This window comes from Microtus ochrogaster, chromosome 6, assembly GCF_000317375.1.
Source record: "Microtus ochrogaster isolate Prairie Vole_2 chromosome 6, MicOch1.0, whole genome shotgun sequence".
Classification (NCBI taxonomy): Eukaryota; Metazoa; Chordata; class Mammalia; order Rodentia; family Cricetidae; genus Microtus; species Microtus ochrogaster.
The window spans coordinates 71,578,687-71,590,238 of NC_022013.1; the positions used below are offsets into that span (position 1 = coordinate 71,578,687).

An 11,552-nucleotide genomic window follows, 5' to 3' on the forward strand; every position below is an offset into this window, starting at 1 on the left:
CACATATGGGGGTCACAGCATGCATGTGAATGTCAGAGGACAGCTTGGTGGAATCGTTTCTCTTCTTCCACATTTACCTTTGTTCCAAAGATTGTACCCAGGTCCGCACTCTTGCTCATGTAGGGCCCTTACCAGCTGAGCCACCCTACCAGCCCTGACACTGCTTACTAAATGCTTGTATACATTTCTTTGCTTCTTAGATGAAGCTGAAAAGAAATATTTAAAGTTTCTCCCTAAGTCACCATAGACCAGAGACACAGTGTTCATAACGCAGAGGATCCCCAGCAGCCTGGCCTCTCTGCCCTTCCAACACTTCAGACAGACCAAAGCTTTGAGTCCTTCTCTGAGAGGAATGATCTGCCTCCCCCATGCTGGACTACCAAACTCAGGGGAGGGGTTACCTATGAACACTTGCTTACCTGTGAACCTTCCTTGTAAACTCATGACGGCACCACAAGTTAGATGTTGTTACAACTGTTACCCCAATGAGGACAGAGAAGATGTGAGGACCCTGTCCAGGTCATGTGACTTGTAGCACATAGTAGTGCTCAGATTTGGTTCCAGATTAGCCAAATTTTAAAGACCATGATAAGCTGATTTATTTCTAATTCAATTTTTATGCTTATTTATTTATTTTATGGTGTGTGTGTGTGTGTGTGTGTGTGTGTGTGTGTGTGTGTGTGCATGCGCGTGTACATGGGTGTAGTCCATAGTGCTCAGGTAGAGGTCAGAGGACAGTTTGTGGGAGTCAGCTTTCTCCTTTCACCTTGTAGGTTTCCAGGATTGAACTCAGGTCACCAGGCTCGTTGCCAGGTTCCTTTACCTGCTGAGCCATCTTACTAGCTACCTTACTTATTTTTAAAGTCACATTTTAAAACTGACATATTAAAAGCAAAATGCCAATATAGAAAGAATAATAATCCCCAAATTTATGAACTGCAATGCATCAGGTTTTGGGTCACCAAAAAGGGAATTTATAATCCCAGTACTGGGAGGAGAAGGCAAGAAGATTGAGTTCAAAGCCAGCCTGGGCTACATAGAAAGACCCTATCTCAAGACAAAAACAAACACAGCCCTACTATCTATCTATCTATCTATCTATCTATCTATCTATCTATCTATCTATCTATCTATTTATTTATCTATTTATTTTAGAACAAAAGGATTTGAAAAGATCAATCTGGTATACGTGAAGAAAACAAGCTTTGGGTGTTTTCTGCATAGGTCAGAGCTTACACCTGCCATTTTTCAGACTGTGTGATTTTAGTGTGGTGGCATCAAAGCTCAGGCTTCATATTTTTCAGAAACAAAATTGTTTGTTATAAAACATTATTTAATATGTTCAAAACACTGCATGAGGATACTGGAAGGCAGAATGGGATGATGCCTCTAACGTGCTCGGTCCAGGGCTACAAATAAGAGTTCAGTAAACAAAAAGCTGCTGAAACATACGTTGTAAGACAGCCTGTGTCTGTCAAGTGACTTAGACAGACCATATAATGTAAGTTAGGCAAAACATTTTTCTGGGGGCTGGGGAGACGACCCAGTCAGCAATATACTTGTGCAAAGATGAGGACTCAAGTTCAATCCCCAGCAACTATGTGAAAAGGGGGGCACAATCTGCACATCCCGTGATCTCAGTGATGGAGAAGTGGAGACATGGATTTCCACAGCTCCTGGCCAGCTAGCCCAGCTGATCATCAGGGAGTTTGGGGTTCAGTGAGAGATTGTTCTCCCCTCTCTCATCACCCCAACGTGGAACTGACTGGGGAAGACATGTGCACACACACAGATGCAAACATAACACACAGTGCCGCACACACTCCCCACTTTTCTATAGTGCATGTTATGGGCAGTATCTGGAACACTTACTTTGTAGTCAGGACCTGGCTGTGGACAGGAACATCAGATACCTGTGACACCCCCTGCTCCTCAGCCTCTGGCTTTTCTTAATGTATTGCTCCTGGGCCAGTGCCACAATTCTTATCTGCCCTTGGCTGGGAGAATGACTAACCAGGAGGCAGAAGTGATATGTTTCTGCTGATTTCTGTTTTTTTTTTTTTCAGCTATGAATGAACAAGAACTACAATTAGGCAGGAAGGCTTGAGGCATGCTGCATGAGTTGTAAAAGGCCCTACTCTCTTGTCGGTCAGTGCTGGGGTTTGAACCCAGGGTCTTGCATGTGCTAGGCGAGTGCTCTACCACTGAGCTAAACTCTCAGCCACACTCAGCTGTCATAGTATCATATGTCAAAAACTGTAGAGGTTCCATCATGTGAAGACAATGTAGGCTATATACTGGGGAGAGCACTTGCCTGCATCGCTGGTGTGTGTACATTAGCATTTTATCTGTTGGCCAGTAGTGATCCTATGACATGTGTACTGCGCTACTGCTAATCACTCTAGCAACTATAACGGTAGCATTTTTCGAGTGCATACTGTATACTAGGTACCGTGACAAGCACTTTATACACTGATTTGCTTAGTCCTTGCGATACAATCATCAACCCCACTTTACAGTAATGAAAACAGGCCCAGGTGATTATGGAACCTGTCGAAACCTCTATAGCTTAAATTTTTCATTGTCTATACCTTCTTAGTTCTACATTATTGGTCACATTAATTAATTAATTAATTTAGAGAATTTCCTTGCGTTTTCATGTAGAGATATTTCTCCTAGAGATATTTGTTTGTTTGTTTAAAGACAAACTCACAGTTGACCTGTTACAGCAATCCACCTGCCTCAGCCTACCAAATATTGGGGTTACAGACTTGAGTCATCTGTCTGGATAAAAAGGGAGTGTTAATAAACTTCTTGTAGTTGGAGCTTCCCTAATAGTAAGGTAGGACCTTTGAATCAGGGATTTTTTTTTTTTTTTTTTGAGACAAGGTTTCTCTGTAGCTTTGGTGCCTGTCCCGGGACTAGGTCTTGTAGACCAGGCTGGCCTCGAATTCACAGAGACCCGCCTGCCTCTGCCTCCTGAGTGCTGGGATTAAAGGCATGCGCCACCACCGCCCAGCATATTTTAATGGCATTGATAGGGACCTTCAGAGACCACACAAAAGACAGAAGCATTCTTTAAGGATAAGACATTGAGTGGGGCTGGAAGGTAGAATGTACACGGGCTGCCCTGGTTAAGCCCAGCAGGCTACAAAATAAAACAAAAACAGGTGGCGCTGGCGCTGGAAAGATGGTTCAGCAGATGAAAGTGTTTGGCATCAAGCCTGGGGTTCTGAGTTCAATCCCAGAGACCATGTGAAAGGAGAGAATCAACCCCCAAAAGTTGTCCTCTGACCTCCACTTGTAAGCCGTATCAACAAACTTAATCCAAATTATTTTTTAAGTTAAATGTTTTGCTAATGGACTCCAGTCTCAAGCTCCCCCGAGAACAATGAAGAGTGAAGGCCTGCATGCGCTGCTATGACTTGCTGATGGCTTTGTTTTGAGGGAGGCCTTGTATTCATTTTCAAGCTCCAGACCAGGGTATTTTTCTTGCTGGGGGTGGTGAAAGTTCGTGGGGAGACGTGGAGAGAGGTTGCTCTGTTTCACCTTCAGACCCTTCCTAAAATGAGAGTGAGGCACAGGGCTCCCCATCCATACCCCATTGAAGTGACGATGGCAAATCCCCTTTTTGAAGGGGTTGCTGGGGGAATGTCCTGGACACGTGTTCCCTTTGAGGGAGTGTCATTTGGAAGCCGACCTGTTTGGAAGAAACGACTTGGGTCAATCAATTGAACTAGGGGTATTGGGTCATCTCTGAGGCCAGTAGAAATTCTCCCCAGCATGTTATGAAAGGAGACTAAGCCTGGCTGCTTCGATGGTCTAGGAACTTGGATATAGCCCTGGGGTGCTGCACCAGCGATCCACGCTTATGCTTACAATTGTGTGGCAGCAAACCGCCTGGGCTTCCGCCTTTCCCTCCTCTGTAGAAAGAACAATTCGTAGACCCCCGCAAAGGGGAGATGGGGATACTGTGCCATGAGGGAGTAACAGAACACATCCGCGCTCTTTGTGAAGAAGAAGAAGAGAGGATAAAGGGCTTTGATGGTGGGCAAAGGAACAGGGGCGTTAAGTGAGGAACGAGATACCGGTTAACCAAAGGAAAAGCAGGAAACGCCTTTAAGGGCAATTGGCCCCACCAGCTCATAAGGAATCTGCCCTGCAACTCGCGTCTGGGCACGTAAGCACGGGTGTGCAGTGATCACTCCCACTGCAGCCCAGGTAGTTATCAGCGGCTTTCACAGATCTGTAGTAGCGCTGGGGTGGGGGTGGGGAGAGCTGGAGGACCATCGGGTCCACCTGAGAGGGTGGAGGTGGGGATCTAAGAAGATTGGCATCCCGATGCGCCCCTCCTCCCAGCAGCTCTCCTCTCCAGCCCAGTCCTAGAAGGAGACACAGGCCGGTGGCCACCTGCCAAGTCAGGCTTGGGCGGCAAGGGAGGAGGGGCAGGGCCCCGGGAGGTGGCCTTTGCGATACTGGGGCCACTCCTGCAGACTCTGGCCGTGTGGGAGTGAGCAGGCTGTACAAAAGGCCCCGGCGGGGCAAGGTGGGCCTGCGGCAGGAGGTGGGCTCCAGACCCCCCACCTGTTGCGGGGCACGGTGGGCTGCAGAAATGGGCCGCTACTCCGGCAAGACTTGCCGGTTGCTTTTCATGTTGGTGCTCACTGTGGTCTTTTTCGTGGCCGAGCTGGTGTCGGGGTACCTGGGCAACTCCATCGCGCTGCTCTCGGACTCGTTCAACATGCTGTCTGACCTGATCTCGCTGTGCGTGGGCCTGGGCTCCGGCTACATCGCGCGGCGTGGTACCCGCAGCTCGGGAGCCACCTACGGCTATGCTCGGGCCGAGGTGGTGGGCGCGCTCAGCAACGCGGTCTTCCTCACCGCGCTCTGCTTCACCATCTTCGTGGAGGCCGTGCTACGCCTCGCGCGGCCCGAGCGCATCGACGACCCTGAGCTGGTGCTCATCGTGGGCGCCCTGGGGCTGGCAGTCAACGTGGTGGGGCTGCTCATCTTCCAGGACTGCGGCTCCTGTTTTGCGTGCTGCACCCGGCGGCGTCGGACCCGCCCTCCGCAGCCGCCACATCAGGGGGACCCTTGTGGTCCTTTGGGGAGTCCCCAAGGAGCTGTGGCAGCCACAGCCCCCGGCTCAGACCCAGTAGTGACTCTCCGGGGGGCCTCGGCCGGAAAAAAGCTGCAGGAGGGCGCGACCGTGTTCTCGAATGTAGCAGGTGCCTTTCAGTTGCATCCTTCCGTACTGGGACCGCTTTGTCCTTCCCCTTATCCCGCCCCCCCCCATGCATCTGGTCCCTTTTTCTCATCCACTCCCTCCTTTTCTTTTTGTTTCCTGACTGACAACAAAAAAAAATCCTCTTCGCAGCCTATTTTGCCCCTCTTGTAACTTAACTTTCCTCCCTTCCTTCTTCTTCCTTCTCCCTTCCCTGCCTCCTCTCCCACTCCCACATTTCCCCCTTCCTCCTTTCCTCCTTGACCCCGAAGTCCTTATCCTCTCCTGTCTCATTGTGGCAGTATCGATCTTGGAAATCAATTCTTATTATTGGGCAATAGGGAGCACTGCCTAACCCTCCCCTCCCCTTCCCTGGTGCTGCTATCTGGACTTGTTCCCTCCCTTAACACATCAGTGTCAGGGCTATCCTCTGCCCCTTGGGTATTGTGGGTTTGGGAATAGGTGTAGGCTTATACTTGCCCCGTTTAAATTTGAAAACTGTGTGTCCAAGGGTGGTCTGCGGGCTTCCTCTGGGTTGAAAAGCCCCTGTCTGGGCTGAGTGTGGGAGAGGTGGGGACTCCCGAATACTAGGAGGTATTGAACGTAACAAAACTGCATTTTGAGTTCATTGGTTCTTTTTGTTTGTAGAACTTATACACAACACAAGGTTTCTTCTTTGAATGCAGGTGATTCCCTGAACACCCAGAATGAACCAGAAGAGACGATGAAAAAAGAGAAAAAATCTGAAGCCCTGAATATCAGAGGTAGGATTGTCTTTGGACTAGCTTGGGACCCTTTCCCATGGTTCACAGGGCTGGGCTGCAGCTGTGACTTCTGTCCGGCTTTCAGTAAGGCAACAGCGTGTTGGAGAATAGGTCAGTTACCTGCAGACTATGACCCTCTCCTCTTGCCTAATCATTGCATTGATGTTTGGGGGAAAACCTAGCTGCTAATGATTTATCTTTGCTCTAATTAAGCCTCGCTCCAGCTGCCTGCTGCACAGGTCAGCGCCATGTTCTTCTGAGTCACACATACGTGTCATGTGCTCCTGAGCTTCACATATCAGCGTCATAACCTCCTGATTGCTACATATGTATCATGCTCTACTAATCTCCACATGTCAATCATGTTCTCCTGAGTTCCACAAATGAGTATTGCCTTCTACTGAGTACCAAATATGAGTGTTGTGTTCTCCTGACCTCCACATTATCCGTGAAATATTCTCCTTATCTTCACATGTAAATGCCATGTTCTTCTGAGCACACATATCAATGCCATGTTCTCTTGACCTCCACATACATATCATGTCCTTCTGATGTCCACACATCGGTCATATTCTCCTGACCACCACATTATCAGTGACATATTCTCCTGATCTCCACATATCAATACCATGTTCTCCTGACCTCTACACATGTGCCATGGTCTCCTCAAATCCACATATGTATCAAGTTCTCCTGGTCCCTATACCTCAATGTCATGCTCGGACCTCCTGTATCAGTATACTCTCTCCTGATGTCCACATATGGACATATGAGTATCATGTTTGACTGATCTCCACACATCAATATCATGTTCTTCTGATCTCCATATGTGTATCATGTTCTTCTCATATCTACGTGTGTAACATGTTCTCAGAAACCCTTCACCCAGGGCCAGGCTGGTCTGAGCTGATCTCCACACACCAATGTCACATGACTGCTATACTTGATTTTCTACTTTCATGAATATTGCTGACATACAATTCACCCTATTTATTTAAGAAGATTGTGTGTGTGTATGTGTGTGTGTGTGTGTGTGTGTGTGTGTGTGTACCATTGATCCATACCCAAAGCCCCATTGCAGCTTATTTTAACTGGCTATGATTTGTTTGTTTGGAGACAGGGTCCTCTTATATAGCCATGCTGGCCTGGGACTCACTATGTAGTGCAGGCCGACCTTGAACTTGTGACAGCCCTCCTCTCTTAGTCCCCTCCCGGCTGGAATTGCATATTTTCCACTATGGTTGGTGTTGACTGTGATTTTGCTAACGGTGGAAAAAAAGCAAACTGGCCCACTACCCAAGTCTCTGCCCTGTGTGACATTATCGGATGTCTTTATTGCCACAGTTCTTTATAGTAGAAATTTGCTGAGAAAGGGACCATATCCTGATTAAAACTCTCACTTCCAGGTTCAAAGTTGGGGGTCTGGTGAAACTATCATTCTCCCTACCCTATGTTCAAAGTCAGCAGTGTTGGGCATCATGAGGGAGCTCTCTCCCTGGACCCTGCTGTAGCCAGCATCTTTCCTTTGTAACTTCTTAGATATTTTTCTAGTAGAGTGATTTTAGCCTTAGTTCCCAATCTTTGTGTGTGTGTGTGTGTGTGTGTGTGTGTGTGTGTGTGTGTGTGTGAACAGTGTCTCTTAGTAGTCTAAGTTGGTCTTTACAGATGTGGAGACATAATCTAAAGAGTGTGGCAGGGTCCCTGAAGTCCCCTTGGCTGGTGGCAGAGTTGGGCTGTAGTCTCAGCTCTTTTTTCACACATAAGGCTCTTCCCATAGTCACACACACCTCTGGCCTCCGGAAAGCAATGGCTTGCTTCTCCAGTGGGCATATCCCACTTCTTGATTGATGACTGATGTAGCGGGGCCCAATTTACCATGGACTATAAGAAGCCATGGGGAGAAAGGCCGTAAGCAGTGTTCCTCCATAGTCTCTGCATCAGCTCCTGCCTCCAGGTTCCTGCCATGCTTGAGTTCCTGCCTTGATTTCCCTTAGGGACAGACGAAGTTGCTTTTTGTCATGGTCTTTATCCCATCAATAGAAAGCAAGCTAAGACACACGGCAAGCATTTTAACCAATAGACCACCACCTCAGTCCCACAAGCCATCTCTTCATTTTCACCACGGTTATTCTTCTTGTAATGGGAATAAGAGATAAATTCATCTTCTGCCACAAAAGTGTAGGCACAATCATTTTTAAGTTCTCTATAGTGGCTGATATATCAGTGGCTGATATAATAAGTCTTAATAATAGGGTCAAGCTTGCTGCATTAAAACACTGTCACAGCATGTCAGCAGCATCATAAACAGATGAATGGCCATGTGGTATCACTTGAGAAGACATCTCCTTTGATGAGATATTTCTCATTTTCTCCAGAGAGAAGCTCCCATCTTTTCCTAGCGCCCTGTGATTGCTTGCACACACAGACAGCTTTGAAGGCTGCCTTCCATCCTGGATTTTAACTTGGGTCAAATCGACAGCATTGGTATATGTCAGTTTCAGGGGATAGTGACAATTTTTATGGGAAGTCAGCATGCGAAGACCAAGCGCGGAGGTCTTCTGCCTTTGCAAAGTAACCCTGTAGGCACTGCAACTAATCAGGAGACAGGGGCATCCATGGAGATCTTTGTCTCTCAGGACACCTGGCAGGTTCATCTCTGGAAATCAGAGCTATGCCAGCCAGCACTTCTTCCTAGACATCGCCTCTCTGCCTTCTCCCGACCCACTGTTCCAGCCCTCTAGCCCCTCCTTCCCACATCCCAGCTCTGCCGCACAGGTGAGCAGGTGGACCCTCTGCTAGCTCCTAGTTTGGTGAAGCTGGATGATTATCCCCCTCCCCCAGCTGCCTGCAATGGCATCCATCTGCAGTGGTGCGGTGAGGGTCCCTCACACACTTTGGTATGAGCAGAGGACTCCACAGTTGGTACCCATCATTACTTGTACTCCCCTGAGATATTGTCATGAGGAAAGGGAGGTGGATCATCGGCCTTATCTCCTGTGGCTGGGAACAGGACCAGGAGGATGGGGGACAGAGTGCTAGAAAGTGGGACTGTCTCATGTGTATATCGAATCAGTGTCCTGTTGCCTTAAGTAACCACTCAGTAAACGGCACAGGGACAACCCCATTGACCAGGGGTGTCACTCAGAAGCCAGGAAGTGTGGGCAGCTCATTCAGTCTCGTTCATGAGCGAGCAGTTAGCAATCGGAATCATTGTCAGTTCTACTGAGTGAACCCTTTGGATACCTGGGGTGGCCAAAGCAGACCTTCCTTAACTACATGTTTTCTTCTAGAACAATCTTTTGACACCTTCTATGTGCATTCAAATCACCCTGGCAGTCTTGTTCAAACACTCATTTGGATTTGACGGCTGTATGATCTTGGGAAAGTCGCTTAGCCATCCGGTGCAATTTCCCCCTTTGTAGAGTGGAGAGGGAACCTCAGGTGGACCTTGGAGGGCGGGGTTCCCCTCTGTCCTGCGTCGCCCTTTTCCTCTGGTTTCTGTTAGCACTGTCTCGCGTACGGTTCATTCCCGTGCTGTGCGTTTTGCTGTTTCTGTCTCTTCTTAGAGACTGCTTTCTTCAAGGTTAGCTCTTTCCGTCTCATGAGGACCGACTGCTGCTGCTGGTGGATGGGTGGGTGTACTGGGTGGATTATAATTCCACCATGAGCTCTGCAACTTCACGCACCCTGACCAGGGTCCCCATCTAAATGCTCAAGCTTAGCAGTTCTCTTGGTGACTTCATTGGCTGGTTTTGCTCTCTGCACTTCTCAGCATATAGATCAGAAGTTCAACACTCTATTTTATTATTTTATTTTATACTCGGTCTTACTAGGTAACTCTGCCCGCCCTGTAGCTCACAGATATCTGTCTGCTTCTGCTTCCAAACTGCTGTAATTAAAGGCATGTTCCACCACACATTCTTTTATCGCCAAATACCCTGTGCCCAGCACCAGTTTGGCCTGGCATACCTCCTACTTCCAACACTGCTGGAATGTCACCCACTGCTTCTGTAAAGTATCAGATGATGGGTGGCCTTTTGGATAATCCACCTTTATGGCCTTGGCAGTTTCATTATCTTTTAAAAAAATTTTGTTTATTTATTTGTGTTTTTCTGAGACAGGGTCTTAGTATGTGGCCTTACAGAGAGGCCTGGAAGTCTCTTTGTGGGCTAGGCAGGCCTGAAAATCTCCATGTAGTCCAGGCTGACCCTGAACTGTCTATCCTTCTGCCTCAGCCTTCTGGGTAGTTGGATTGTAGGTGGACACCATCATACCCAGTCACGGATACTCTTAAAAAAATCATAGTTATTTATTGCATGGACAATAAATAAACATCAGGAGTCAGATCCTCTCCTTTCTACCATGTGGGTCTTGGGGATTGAACTCCAGCCGTTAGGCTCGGCAGCCAGGGCCTCCATCTCCGAACCATTGCCACGGTCTGTTGATGGGTGTTCTTAATGTGAACCTGGTGATTTGAAGCTCTTGACTGGTGTGATTTTGTAGGGTGTGCTGGGTTGTGTGAATGACACCCCCTTTCTCAGCTCACGACAGGACCCACGTGGGACCGAGACTCTAACGAGTTCTGCAGCTGCAGGTGCTCCGATTTCAAGGGTGCAATTCTGGGGTTCCTTTCAGGAACACAAATTCTTTGTGTCTACAGTTTTAACCCCACTGACTAGATTTCCCCTGGATTTTCTGAATTCTATTTTAATGTGCATCACAGCCCAAACCTTCTTTGCTGAGGATTGCATCTGCCCTGCAATGAATTGGCTGAGACCTTTAGAACCCACACCTTTTTTTTTTTTTCCACTTTGAGGCAGGACAAAGGCCTCTCCCCCTCCCCATATTTAGGCTGAGCAAGGTATTTTTCCAAAACGAATGGGCTCCAAAAAGCCAGTTCAAGCACTAGGGATAAATCCTGGTCCCACTGCCAGTGGTCCCACAGACTGCCTAAGCCTCACAACCGTCACCCACATTCAGAGGGTTTAGTTTGGTCCTATGCAGTAGAACCTACAGCTTTAACCCTTGTGTGTAGAGTTTTATTTTATGTAATTGTGACCAACGGCTTTTTATTCAGAGGAAACTTCTTTGGGCCACTAAGGAGCACGGAGATAACGATGGGCCAGTGAAAAGTAGACCAGGGGCTCCAGGAAAAGGGGAGTGAGTTGGGGTTGAGGGAAGCCAGAGACCCCAAAGAACCACTCTTGATGTGTCATGGTGCTGTCTGAAACTATACCCAAGGGACAGAATGAGTACCCCGCATGGATGAGACACTGGGTTCCATCCCCTGGCAACCATAAAAACAGCAATAAAAGATGATGGGGCCTCCATCACGTTGAGCGCATAAGGGATTCAGGAGGGGAGCCACACCTGACACCTGACTCATGGAGTATATAATAAAGACACAAACTTTGAAACCAGGCATGGTGACACATGCCTGCAGTCCCAGCACTGGGCTGCCAAAGCTGGAATATTTGGAGTTTGAGGCCAACCTGGGCTACACAGTGAGACTTTTTCTCGAATAAAAAATGAAACAAAGGTTTAAAAGAATTTGATGTGCAGAT

General features: G+C 47.9%; 1 protein-coding gene across 2 annotated transcripts in view; it reads left to right on the forward strand.

The window, feature by feature from the left end:
* The window catches only part of Slc30a10 (solute carrier family 30 member 10), a 36,033-nt gene that overhangs the window by 18,894 nt on the left and 5,587 nt on the right, over positions 1–11,552 (forward strand). The window contains exons 1-2 of one of the 2 annotated variants that reach the window (XM_005348838.2): positions 4,314–5,228; positions 5,911–5,988. In XM_005348838.2, coding sequence (XP_005348895.1) covers positions 4,613–5,228; positions 5,911–5,988 — 694 coding nt within the window. In that variant the 5' untranslated portion in view covers positions 4,314–4,612. Of the gene's footprint in view, positions 1–4,313; positions 5,229–5,910; positions 5,989–11,552 lie in introns of those variants that run through there. The other variant, XM_026779934.1, reaches the window with a different exon arrangement.